This window comes from Sparus aurata, chromosome 21, assembly GCF_900880675.1.
Source record: "Sparus aurata chromosome 21, fSpaAur1.1, whole genome shotgun sequence".
Classification (NCBI taxonomy): Eukaryota; Metazoa; Chordata; class Actinopteri; order Spariformes; family Sparidae; genus Sparus; species Sparus aurata.
The window spans coordinates 26,526,150-26,540,023 of NC_044207.1; the positions used below are offsets into that span (position 1 = coordinate 26,526,150).

At 44.6% G+C, this 13,874-nt stretch overlaps 1 protein-coding gene across 2 annotated transcripts in view; it reads right to left on the bottom strand.

Annotated features, from left to right (window-relative positions):
* Positions 1 to 13,874, bottom strand: part of LOC115573306 (semaphorin-6B-like) — a 38,059-nt gene that overhangs the window by 9,147 nt on the left and 15,038 nt on the right. For both annotated transcript variants that reach the window (XM_030404034.1, XM_030404035.1), the window contains 12 exons: positions 10,522 to 10,645; positions 9,442 to 9,553; positions 7,839 to 7,899; positions 7,663 to 7,725; positions 4,433 to 4,531; positions 4,251 to 4,341; positions 3,890 to 4,009; positions 3,139 to 3,227; positions 2,833 to 3,050; positions 2,607 to 2,738; positions 2,179 to 2,328; positions 1,924 to 2,100 (listed from right to left, as the gene is read on the bottom strand). In XM_030404034.1, coding sequence (XP_030259894.1) covers positions 1,924 to 2,100; positions 2,179 to 2,328; positions 2,607 to 2,738; positions 2,833 to 3,050; positions 3,139 to 3,227; positions 3,890 to 4,009; positions 4,251 to 4,341; positions 4,433 to 4,531; positions 7,663 to 7,725; positions 7,839 to 7,899; positions 9,442 to 9,553; positions 10,522 to 10,642 — 1,433 coding nt within the window. In that variant the 5' untranslated portion in view covers positions 10,643 to 10,645. The remainder of the gene's footprint in view (positions 1 to 1,923; positions 2,101 to 2,178; positions 2,329 to 2,606; positions 2,739 to 2,832; positions 3,051 to 3,138; positions 3,228 to 3,889; positions 4,010 to 4,250; positions 4,342 to 4,432; positions 4,532 to 7,662; positions 7,726 to 7,838; positions 7,900 to 9,441; positions 9,554 to 10,521; positions 10,646 to 13,874) is intronic.

The window sequence follows — 13,874 nt, forward strand, 5'->3', positions numbered from 1 at the left end:
AGCAGAGGGGGGTCAGCGTACTCTCACATCAATCTGTGACGGGGTTAAAGGCCTCATCTGTTGGTGCTTCAAGAGCTCTCAAATGAATGGTAACAACATCCAGACACAAGAGTTTCCTCTAGAGCTGCGTGGTTAAGGAACAATATACTCTAGAGCAACACACTGATCGAATAAAAAGGTGCAAGGGTGCTTAAAAAAAAGACTGGATGACATTAAAACAGGAACAGTTCATATAAATTCTGATCAATCCGGCAACAAACGAGGGGCTTATTTTCATCATCGAGTCAAATAGAGCAGAAACGTTTAGTTGGTCCAATCAATAAGTCAGTCAACAGGTGACGATTTTGATAATTTCACAAGCTTAAATGCCAAATATTATATGGTTACAGCCTATAAAATGTGCTCATTTTATCATTTTCTTTGCTATAAATGATATTTAGCTGAATATCTTCTGTTTTTTTCACTACTGATCACATAAAACACAGTATTCAGATCACTCTGAATCACTTTAGACTTGTTATTAGCATTTTTTCATAATTTCTGATCTTCTTAAACAGTTCCAGTCAACAGTTAACAGTCTTTAATAATATATGTGAATATAACTTTAATGGATACAGCCAAATAAATAACTGAGTGGGATTTTACTCCCGAGCTGCACTACAAAAAGGTGAAAATCAAATATTTAAAAGTAAGTGTAATTGAAGACAGCTCTTGTCTGAAAAGCACTTCAGATCTCAAACGGAGGCCGACAACATGAGACCTGATCCGCCCTGAGTGACAAGTCAAAATATATAATTTACTGGAGATCAAGGAAAAATGTTGGTTTATCTGAGACCGCCGACGCGTCGGTGTTGTTTTTACAACATCATAATTACTGTTGCTCCCGGACCATCACTGAAACTGAGCGAAAAAGCGTTGAAGTACAAATCAAGAGCGGAGGCCAGCGGAGGTTTGTACAACATGTCACTTATTATTATATTGCTGACTTGTTATCTTTAGACTTAATTGACTTATTATTGCCATTATAAGTTAATTAGAATGCTTTCACCTTCCAAGTTTGTGTGTATGTGTGTGTGTGTGTGTGTGTGTTACACTGAAATTAACGAGTATACGAAGGTCTTTTAAACGCGGGTAAACCAGCTAATAATTGGCAATTAACTCTGTTCACATTGCCGATGGACGAGTTCGCCTCTCTGGTTTTTTCAGCCCGGTGTGCCGGAAAGAGAGGGAACAGTAGAAAGCAGCAGATCATCAGACTACAGATGAAGGTGTTAAACTGGTTTTAGAAAGTCTTTAGAGACATCTCGCTTCTTTCTCTCCAGCCGACGCGGCTCAGCCCATATGGAAGGTTACTGTTTTATTATCTTTAACTTCAGCCTCTCTTTCAAACTCAGTGCTGACTGAACAACGGTCAAGTGCTGCTTGACAGAGATGGATGGAAACATACTAACAAGCCAGCAGCCTTGACTTCAACACAGAGGTGATAAATACAAGCGACTACTATAAGATACGTTCACACTGAACACTAAACCCAGATGTTAGCGGGTTTAAGTGGGTTTTTTGTGCAGTGTGAAAGGGATACCAGAAGCAATCTTGAATATTTTGAAAGGTACGGTGTTTGGTTGAGATCAAAATGACGGCCGAGTACAAATACTGTACAGGTGCAGTGAGAGAAGGGCCACTTAGTTAGGTTTAGGAAACAAAACTACTTGGTTTGGTTGAAGGAACCATCAGGCTTTAGGTCTAAACGGACAATAAAAACATGTTTCCAAGGCTCCCATGTGCGTATTTTCTCGTCTTTTTTCCATAAACGTGACTTTTCTGTTGCAGTGGCGGCCCTTGAGCAAAATTAATTATGATGTTGTAGGAACAACACCAACACAACGGTATTAGATCGTGCCATATTCGTTGACTCCTACTCACTTCTCTGGGTTGAATCCTTCCACCTCCTCCAGAAACACGCTGCTGAGGGAGACAGAATCTCCGCTGGGAACCATTAGAAACTTGAGGATGGTTCCTCGCGTCGAGCCCAGGAACAACACCGTGCGGTTCTTATGGGGACCGGCTTCTGTGTCCACCACCATGGCTGTCAGCTGGTACCTAGAGAGACACATATGTACATCAGAAAACGCTTGTTTTTGCACGAGCACTATTAGACAACTGAGTCAACACGCGTACCGTCCCATAGTCTTGACCACCCAGGGTCTGTGGCCAAGTAATGGAACGGTCTCATCCATCAGCGGGTGGGTCTTCACAAAGTTCAGCACCTCGTCCGGCAGCGCGGTAGAGGAGCTGAATCTGGATCCCTGCACTGCACATCCTCCCGGTCTGCAGGAGCGAGACACAGAAAAAGAGAGAGTGAGGGTTGACGAAGAGATGGATAGAAGGTCCGGGGAGAGGAAGAAGTAGAGAGCCAGAGGAGCTGTTTTCTTGCGGCTGCTGGAGGCCGTGTTAGAATATTTGCTGAATCGCAGCGAAGTTGCTGCGTGATTGGCAGTCGGAGCTTATAGCAGAGGGAGTAAGTAGACTACTGTATACGTGAGCCAGATGCTCGGGACAGCAGCACTGCAGCAACTTCTGCTCACATACACTTTGCATAACAATACCTCGGTTTAGGCACTGCCTCGTCCGGTACAGGAGTCCAAATAGACTCGGGGGATTTCTGCTCTTTGAAACGACCCTCGAAGACATGAGCGAGCTGCTGCATGTCGAACACGCACACCGCAGAGCCGGGGATGCTGGTGGAGACGCAGAAAAAGGGAGACAGTTGATGAGACAGAAAATAGCACTCGCGCCTCTCCTTGGTGTCCACGTTGCGCGCGTCTCGTTTACCTGTTCGGTGGCGTGGAGAAGAGGCCGAGGATGACGTCCCGTCCCTGCATGTGGATGATGCCGCTCGTGGCGTGTAAGAGGTTGAAGTAAAAGTGTGAATCACCCGGGACGGAGCAGTTGAGCCTCGCCTTCAGGAACGTCGTCCACTGTTTCTCGAGGACGCGCTGAGAGCCGCCCAGGTCTGCTTTGCACACACGGGCCACGCGGGACACCATCACCTACAACACAACCGATTAGTTTAGCAAAATAGAGGGATTATAAGAGTTAAAGAACAAAAGAAAGAAAGGAAAGACAGAAAGAAAGCACCTTCTCTAGATGATGAAACTCCATGGCCATCTCTCTGAAGAAGAAATAAATATGAGGCCCCCACTCCATGGAGCTCACAAAGTACGGCTCTGAAAAATAATGTGAGAAAAACACTATTAGACAAGTACACACACACACACACACACACACACACACACACACACACTTACAAAGCAGCGGCGGCCAAGTGCCCGGGGCCAAACGCAACCCTCCACAGTCCCTGACACGGCGCCATAATAACAGCCACATCAACATGGACCACTGCTGTCCGCCGGCCTCGCTCATTAAATATTCATGTCTTGTTTAATTTATCATCATGGACAAGAAGATCCAAAGTATTTATCATTTATTCATCCGGCGCTGTTCCAGCTCTGACCTGCCCCGACTTGTTTTGTTCTCTCCGTGGAAAAAAAAAAAAAAAGTGGCGGGGAACTGTTCAATCGAAGGCTCGTTAAAACCCCCCGAATCTGTGGAGTCCGACTAACCTCAATACATCACTCTGTCAGAGCGCGCTCCGCTCATAATGAGCCTATCAAATGTGGGCCTCATCATGTTTGGTTTCCCCAGAACGTAGCTTTATTATTTAGCAGCTCAAAACCATCTTACTCAACCTCATTTAAAGACAGCCACTTCATTTTCTTTAAGTGAATCACTGACGGTGACGGGAACAGCTTAAGGTATTTGCTTCCAGATTGTCTGTAAAAGGTGTCTGGCTCTGGAGGGTCATTTATACGTCTGTCTCCAAAAGTACCTCTGAACCATTTGGAGTCGTGTTTGACCGTGCGGAGGGCGGGGCTGTCGCCGAGGCTGCGATAGATCACGGCGTCGATGGCCAGGAAGTCTGTCACGGTGCCGGTAAAGAGACTTCCATCTGAGGAGAGAGATGCACGGAGAAGAGCAAAAGGAGGAGATTAAGTAGAGGGGGAAGATGCAGATGGAGCGATAGCACAAGGTCAGGAAGATTAAAACCAAACAAGAAACGCAGCGAGAGGTCTGACTATAAATCATCTGTAAAGGTAAACACAAGGGCACAGATGTTTGAGTTTCTGGGGCTGTAAACTGAGTCTGATCTCAGCCAGACGCCGTGGATTCTTCATTACACGATACAGTACCTGCAAATAAAGCCACGTTGGCATGGCGAGGATCATACGGGCAGCGTGCCATCCCGCTGACAGGCTCTCCCACCATTTCTAGAGTGTCTCTCTGCAACGAGAACAACAAAAATGCATATAGATAAATAAACTGGCAGATGCACAGAGAAGGAACCAGAACTGGCGGATAGACGGATACTGACGGTGTAGTTGGCACAGAGCGGGTTGAAGGCGTTTGTTCCACAGACAAACAGACCACCATGCTGGCTGAGAAGAACCTTGATGAAATTACGACACTCTCCCTGAAAAAAACCAAAAACAAAACACACACGAAAAGGAAAAAGATTTAAGAGAAGGAGGAAATCACAAGGTGCAGGGCGATGTTAAAAGGGCAGTTTTCATCCAAAGCTAAGCTCAAAACTACCAGTCGGAGGGTGAAACTGCTAGTGTGAAGTATGAAAAATGCAGCTTAAAACAATCCTTAGAGGAAATAACACCCTCGACCACACTCCATCTGGAGGAACAACAGGACTTTATAGCTGTCTTCAAAGAGGAAGGCTGTTGATTGAGCTGAAATTTAAAGCTGCCACGGCTGAATCTGACACTCGATGACATCGTTCTGCCCCTCAGGTCCTTTGCTGTAACATTCTTACACACAGGAAAATGATGGATGGAGCTTAAATAATGTTTCGAAATTCAGCGCTACTTATTGCTGCTGAACGATTCCAGCTTGTGTATTAGCTAACAGTATTACTTGTTGGAGTACTTTGCATAAAAATTTGCATAATTTGTTGTGTCAGACTCTCTGACAGCAGGAAAAGCACAGCTGGAGGTAACTCAGAAATAGTCTTGACGTGGGAAATGTGCTGCTTTTCTTTTGTGATAATTGTTTGATGATTTAGAGATAGATTGTTACTACTTTCATGATTGTATGCTCAATTTGTTGTCGGGGCCAGCAGCCAGTTAGCTTAGCTTAGCACAAAGACTGGAAATTCAGGGGGGAAACTGCTAGCCTGGCACCAGGAGTACAAAGTTAGACTATAAACAAACTCGACTGCAGTCACGTGACTTCAGCGTCACCAACACTAAGCATCCTACAGTTAGAACTGTGATCAACTTAAGTCATAATTAGCCACTCGTTATCGCCTGTTTTACACACGTAAATGTTTTATAATTCAAACGGAGGGTGTTTACTTGCATATTTTAGGTCATAGAACAAAACATGACAATCTCTTTTATGTTTATGTTAACCACAGAACTTATTTCAGACATTAAACCAAAAATCCAATTGACTTTGAGACAAGGAAACCGAAAATCAGAAGAAAACTGCTCACTAATTTCCAGGTTTTAAGACTCATTCCTCTATATGTTGTTGGGACCAGCAGCTGCTTAGCTTAGCTTAGCTTAGCTTAGCTTAGCACAACGACTGGAAATGGTGGGCAAACAGCCACTGTAGCCTGGATCCTTCCAAAAGTACTACTAATTAACACATTCTTTTATTTGTTTATTTAATTAAATAAGCAAACTATAGGTGTACATTTAACAATTTTCCTTTCAAAAGTAATAAAGTATGCAAAACAGCGCTCGACAGTTAACATAAATATATATAATTTGCTTATTTGATTAAACAACCAAATTATCACATGTCAATTAGAAAGTGTTGCAGGTGTTGATAACTGTTTGAGTCGCTAAGCTAACGTACAAATTCAAGGGTGGTATCAGTTTCCTTTTCTAGCTCTCGGCAAGAACGAGAGTATTTCCCAAAAACTATTAATAATGGACACGTTTCATTCAGTTCAGTTCCAGGTGATCCTGGCTGACTGGCGCGAGATGAGAAACTACCAGTTTAATGTTTGTGCGCTAAATACGGAGCTGGCAGCTAGTGAGCACAGTTAGCACAAAGACTGGAAACGGAGGGGAAACGGCTAGCCAAGCAGCACTTCTGAAGCTCACTAATTAACACTTTATACATCACATTTGTTTATTTTGATTGAACAAACAAGACACAACACGTTAATGAGGCGGGTGAGTTTTAGAAGTGTTGATAGGCAGAGTCAGGTTAGCTGTTCTCAGTCTTAAAGCTAAATAACCTCACAGCTGCTAGTTCCTGCACAGACGTGAGTGTGGTGTCAACTCTCTTTTTTAACTCGAGGCCAGAAAGTATTTGAGAGTATTTCCCCCAAAAACTATTTACAATGGAGTGTATTAGAGTATAATAGAATCCAGTCCAGTTTCCAGGTAATTTCCAGGTATTTCTGACTCAGGTTACTGGCCCACAGTTCCATCGCTAATGTTATTATTTCCACCTGTGCCTCCCCTCGTACGACATTTCCAAAATGTCTGCTGTGAAAAAAGGGCTATTCTTGGACTGGAATAACTTCGGCTAAGTGATTCTGCACACTTACCTATAAATGCTATGACACTGAGGAGCATTAGGACCGGTCTGTTAACCATAATGTCAGGTGATTCACAGTTGCATCAGTCGCAGGCTTTAGTGATAATTTACCATCTTTTCTGTCTTTTGTCTCCTTCCTCTCACGCTCTCGCCACCTCTTTACCTCGGGCCAGTCTTTTCTCCACCTGTCTACTTTTTAAAATACATCTCAGCCTTAATTCCTTTCAGTACACATTTTTCTTCCTCCGTCTGTGTTCTTCTGATGCAACACATCTTCTCCTTTTGTTGTCTTCTCACCTCTTTCTTACATCCTGGTGTCTGCTCTGCTGTCGTCCTTCCCCAGCTCTCCTCCACCCGCCCACACACACATCCCATCCCCACCTATAGCTCCCTTCCTCAAGTGATTTCAATTACTGTTTCCTTTCCCGAGGCTGTGTCACTCTCTCTGCTCAGTTTGCTCTATAATGTTTCCCCATCTTGTGTTGCCTCTTCGTCTCCCTCCGCCAATTCCACCCACATTGGATTTTGCCGGCGGCGCGTCTACATTTATACAATAAAAGCTTATATTTTTAGGATTTTAGGGTAAACCCTGCCAATCAAACTAACGTCCCATCAAAATTCCTTTCTGTTTTTGTCGCAGTTTTGATCACATTCCCCTTCATATCTCAGAACGCTGTCAACTATCACTCTGTACACACACAGTAATTCTTCCACTTTCCAGTCTTCCTCCTCGAAGGCTACAAACCAGGTATATGAAGAAAACTGCCACAATGCAGGTGTGCAAGAAAAACGGCTTTCACGCTTTTGTGGACATCTTTCTGCCCGGGTTACGTTTCACTGAGCTCGCGTGATTAAGCGACGCTGATTCTGTATCAACAGGATCAAATTTGTGTAAATACCGCATGCAGGTGCACCCAGAGGAAATACTGTTTCTCCAACAGCTGTTGTGTCTGTCCATGCGTGTGATGGTGTAGATGGTGTTGACGCATGTGAGAGTACTTCTCAAAGTCAGAGCGTCGTCGTGCATGAGCACTGTACCTCGTGTTTGCCCTTCATCCTGCACACTCGGATGTCGTTTTTATTGGATTCCCACGTCCGTTTCTGCCGAAGGAACGAGCCACAGTCAGGATATATAAGATGCGAGCGTGTGTGCGTTATTAGTTTTGAGTGCATCTTTGGTTTTGTGTGTGTGTGTGCGAGAGAATGAGTCTTACCTTGCTGTAGAACATCTCATCACCTGCCATGTTATCCAGCTCCACTCTGTACAAGTCATCTCTACAGAACACACAACACAACAAATCAGCCTATATCATTATTTTCCTTTAATTCATTTCAGAATAAAACTTACTAACAAATGTGCGTTATGTGTGAGTCTGTGTGAATGTATGTCCTGTGTAGCACAAAACAGCAGCCTGCTTCATAAATGTTTGAATGAGAGTACACATGTTGTTGTTGTTGTTGTTGTTTGTTGCCTGAGGAAAAAAAAAATGTTATCAGCGCAGCATTTCAGCCACCTGTTTGTGTTTTTGTGAGTAAAATCTGTTTCTAGTCAAACAGGCAAAAGCCACAGAATTCAAACTGTTTGAAATGTTTCATTTAAACTTGGGTTGATTTTATTATTTATTTGTGTAATCCCAAAAACTAGTGAGTGGATTTCTTGACTTGGATGGAGAAAGGACAGAACAGGATCCGGATCAGGACAGTTTTTCCTACAGGTACGTGATGGACAAGTTCAATAATAAACAAACACATGTTTATGAAAAAAGCTATTTTTTTTGCCTGTAAGGTGCTGGCAACAGTTTAAGATGTTAACACTACATGGCTGCAGGGTGACGAGGTAAGGTCAGCTTGGCTCTGGATTCAAAAACATTAATGTGGTCAAAGTTGTTAATTAATCACTGGCCCTTTGGATTTTGTCAGGAGTTGTTAATTTCTGAGTCAAATGAAGCTAAATTTCTATTTTGACTGAACATTGTACGTGTTACAAATTGAACAGAACAGCTGTGTGCTGTCACACGGTCCCGTTCATCCTACAAGGACCCCACGTCGAGCCTATGAATGGGAGACGCTGAGCATAACAGCAGCTACAACCACTATTAACGTGGAATATTACTAATTGAATAAATCAGCACCTTAAATTAGGCAACGACCGTTAATACAATTGAATGTCTTGATTGGAGAAAAGTTTGAATTCTGATTTCATCTGCCTGATGAGGCTCCCAAGTAAAAAGCCTGCGTACGGGAAACACTGCAGGAACATTAACTTTAACATTGTGAGACATTTTTTGCCATTTTCCTTAAATTCTCATGGAATAATGCATGAATGTTGATGAAACTGGTTTGGACTTGATTGAATTAAAAGGCACTTAGCGGAGGTTTGCTCTCTACTCTCTCTGCATGAGGAACAGAAGTCTAGGTTCTCTGCCTCTCTTTTCCTGTGGCGGCTGTACATATCTATTAGGAACTATACGAGCCTTTTATTGACATTATTATCCACATTATATGTCTGTAAATCATGCAGGAGTTTTGACGTAAACTATGTAAGTGAACACTTCAGCTGTCGTCAGGGAGGCAAATGTGTTCCCGTCGTCTCTGGGGAGCGGTATTAGACTACTGCTGGTGTGAAAAGCAATTCTTATTTTCTATATATGCACGAAAGATAATGCGAACAAACAGCTCTCACTTGACATTTAACAAGAAGCTGAATGTCCTCTGCGGAGTGACAGCAGATGGAAGCCGCGGCATCAAATGAAAGTGAAAGGATATTAATGCGAGAGCGTCGGCAACGCACGGTTGGAGGCGGTTGCCGTTGGTTACCTGGCTCCTATGTAGAGCGTGCGGTTGACTTGGAGGACCGTCTGGATGTGCAGCTCCTGCCTCTGAGCTGAACGATGAGCTCTGCCCAGGAACACCGGGTACCTCCGCACAACTGACGCGAGCACACAGACGGAGAAAAAAAACAAAACTAAACAAGTGAAAAAAATGAAGTGCCTTGCTCAAGGATGCCCTGGCAGTTGATGACAGAGAGACTACTTTTCCCCCGCATACAGTGTGTTTACCCAGAGAGCTCAGGCAGGCGGTAAAACAGATTCTCTAACCTTCACTTTAATAGTGTCTTCAGTCATCCTTGATGTTTTTGTTTAGGAAAACAAAGATAATGGGCAGAGACGAATGGCGTAGCAGTTACACACCGCAACACTTTTATCCTCTTAGTGTTATTTCTTTTTATGCTTTTGTTGATGCATGCAGCTCCGTAATGAGAAAAACTGCGTGCAATCATTATTGCTCTGTGCAGAAGACCATCGCCTCCCCCTCCCCTTTTCCTAAATTTCGGATGGATGAGAGTGAGCGGGCGAGGTGGGGAGAGGGAGCGGCGGCGTCAGACTCGGAGAAAGTTTCCAAGAGGAGGAGGAGGAGGACGGTCTCCACAGGGAGCCCTCATCATCAGGAGACAGATTGGGAAAACGTCTCATTGTCCTTGACTGCAGGGGAGGGAGGGAGGACGTAGCGATCCATCTCCACCTGTCTCCTCCCCTTCTCTCCTCCACCCCTCAGCCCTCTCTCTTGTCATCTGTATCACCCCCATCCAATCTAATTGTCTCCCACTTTTTCATCTTCCTGCACCCCTCAACATCTATAACCAATCATTTCTTTCTCCCTCGTCCCGTCTCTCTGTCTCCATTATCCCTCTCCCTCATGTTTAGTAATCTTCTGCGCTGCCGCTGAGGGACGGAGTGGAGTCTCTTTGAATTTGTCTGTGTTGCCTGCGTAGCTTTAAAGCAGCTCCACACCAAGGCTCTGGCCCTTGACCCCTGATTTCCACATCCACCGCGGAGTCATTCATCAATGCTGCACACACACACACACACACACACACACAGCAGGAAGGAAACATACCCTCTACGGGGACGTAGCTGAGAGGACTGGGTTCCTCGGGGAATGAGCCATCAGCCAGTTGAAGCAGCAGGAGGAGAAATGCGAGGGGAGGAGCCACGGTCCCCATGGCAGCAACACACATGCACTGTTAACAGAAAGAGAGGGATGGAGGGAGGGAGGGTGGAGAAAATGTCATTGTTGTGCACTCAATATTTCTCCATGTGTGTGCATGTATTGACATTTTGACAGCGATTCAACAGGTCTGTGTGTGTGTGTGTGTGTGTGACGACAGGGTCACGAGTGCAGCAGGGCGACTGCTGTCACCAACCCGTCTTCAGCAGGGAGCTAATGTGTTTCCATTGTCTGCTCAGAGGTGTAATGGGGATCTATTGTCACAAATGTCACTCCATTGTCAACCAGTCTGAGTCGACGGAGACTCTCCCAGCCATAAAACACACCGAGAGACAAAACATTCGCAGGATTACAAAGCCACTCCCGGGTGGTAATGTTCCTTTCACCGGACGTGTGTTTCTGTGCGGACATATGGAGGCTATATTACCGGTAATTAGTGACAAAGAAAGAAGTAGCTGGTCTTTATGTATCAGAGAGTGACGGTGGAAAAGGGAGAGATGAAGGGAGTGACTCGGGCAAGCTGGACAATGTCTCTGTAAAGGTCAGAAGCTAAGAACCCCCTAAATCAAGAGGAGGAGACGGATCTCGGTCTTTAAAAAGCTAGAAAGGCCACAAAAGGGTCATTCTGTGCAAGATATGCACGCACACACACACACACACACACACACACACACACACACACACACACACAAAACAGGACTAAGAGCCGGCAGCCATGCCAGCGGCGTGAAGCTGTACTCAGACACAGCAGTGCTTGGAGCTGTATGCTACCGTCAGCATGCTAACTAGCTCACAGTGTAAACATGCTGATGGTGAGCAGGTGTCCTGTTCTACCGTCATCAGCATCTCGGGCTGTTTAAATGTAAAGAGTCGCGTTTGATTGAAAGTTCTGTCTCTCGCGTCGAGTCACTGTGTATGAATGTAATAGCGCCATTTGTGATTTATTACAAGAGACAGAATAACCTTTTGTAAATGCATTAGATTTATGTACACTTGAATGATAAACACTTGAATAAACAAGCTATGCCGAAGTCCCCCTCAACTTTATATATTTACTTTTCACACGCTGACTCAACGTGATGTGACCAGTTACATTTAACTTGTGTCAGAAAATGCAATCAGACATTTTCAAGGGGCTTTATGTAGCAGTTCCCATGTATTAATCACCTTTTTATTGGCCGTATGTGAACGGATTGTAACGTGATACGACGAATTAGACCTTCTCCGTCTCTCTTGGTCGCCTTTACAAGCCTGTGGATGATTTGCGGAAGTTGTTTTAAAGGATTGGATTTCTTTTGTAAAAAGAAAGGGTCGAATTTTTGGTGACAACCCAAAGCCCGTTCATCAGCGCCTCGCCTCAGTGCCTCCGCTCACAGAGAGGAACAGTAGCTAATGTTCTGGTTGGAAATGGAGTCCGCTAATGAAACTAATGACCGGCTCCCAGCACGGCACAGACATTTAACAGACCCCCTTTAAAGTCAGTGTTTTGGGCCTAACTTTTTGGGTGTAAGCGGTCCCAAATAAACATTTTGATGGGATGGTGGCATAACAGGGAAAGTCAGGGGATCAACAACGTGCATGATTTATCCTCTGGAGACCGTGAATGTTGAGACATTTTAGTCTGGACTCAAGTGCACGACTAAAAACCAAGATAACGGGGTCAAACAGTCAAAAACAACGCTGTGCTGTACATCAGCATCTCTCTCGCCCATAAAACCAGGACAGCAGGAATAACACTGCTGCACATAAGTTACTACCAGTCATAAATTGTGGCAGCCACACCATCAAACACATGTTTAAATGTAGAAGCTTTTCTGTGCATTTACTCAAAAACGCCTGTGGCTCGGCCTCACAGCTCGGCAGAGCGGGCGGCCTTTGATGTGAGAAGACTTTGAAAGAGAAGAGAAGATTTAAAGAGCAAGACGAGACAAATGAGGAGAATGAAAAAAGGGCGGAGCGCTCTGTGTGTGTGCGTGTTTTTTGTTGTTTTTTTTTTTGTCTCGTTTCTGCCGCGAGCGTCTCCCAAAATCCTGGAAAAAAAACGCGGAGACTGTGTGATGAAGCACAAATGGAAAGATGGGTCAGAAAATTGAAGAGAAAAGATGTGCGCTGCTGTTCCCATCAAATCAAGCTGAATACCACGTTTCCCCCCTCAACCCCCGCTTACTTCCTTTCATCCTCCGTCTCTCTCTCTCTCTCTCTCTCTCTCTCTCCTGCCATCACCCGCCTCCTCCCTTCATTTCTCTTTCTTTATATCTCCCGGCCTGTCTGTTCCAGGACAAAAAGACCCTGCGACTGTTTTCAAAGATAGAGCTCCAGGTAGGGAGGTGGATGTAGTTGCTAAGGTGATGACAACTGCTATTCGAAGCACACACAAACACAAATGCATCCAGATGGCACACACTCGTATATATATCCATAAGCACGTTCACCTGTGTTGCCAACACTTCAGACCGTGCATGCGTTTGAGTGACATGCTGTTTGAAGACATCGGCGAGGCGGTGTGGGCTACATGCTTTACACCAGGGGCCACTTCAAATGAAATTCCAGCTCGGAGATTGCAGGTTTGACATCTTTAAGCCTTCTCCTCATCAGAGGCATCGGAGGAGCCCTGAAGGGGGTGCGGGCGGCTTGTTTTCGTCTCCACTCTCCGCTGGGACATTCCCTGAACCAGAACCGATTGAGCCCGGTTTAAAGGGGGTTTTTTAGGGTCGGCCTGATTTCATTACGGCCTGTTTCATGAGCGGGATCCAAATGTGATGCTTAAAAAAAAAACCTGAAAGGAAATTCTGTTTTTTCGAACGTGTGGACCCGAAAGATGGATGGATGGAATTAAATGAAACGCGTGTTGCGGTGAGATTAGGCTTGTGTGGTGACGGCCCGGCTTTTCACATTAACCCGCCGCCACTGAAAGACGCAATCTGCTTCTCCACTCATTACTGAACCCCATCCATCATTATTTCTGATGCCCTTTGAGCGATAAATGTCCATAAATATGCTTAGAAATGAATTGTGGTATCCAGGAGTGTGCCTTAAAATAATGACATTTTGAATTTTTCTACAGTATAAAGTAACCTAATGGTTATATTGCATACAAGAACTCCTAATAGGTAATCCAGCGTACTTTTATTGGTGCCAAATTGCAGAAACTCAACATCAATTGAGGCTGTGGGAGCTTCAGTCCATTGTGATATTATATTTCCTGTTTTTAATCCCACAAGAACTGTTGAAATTGTGCGTCT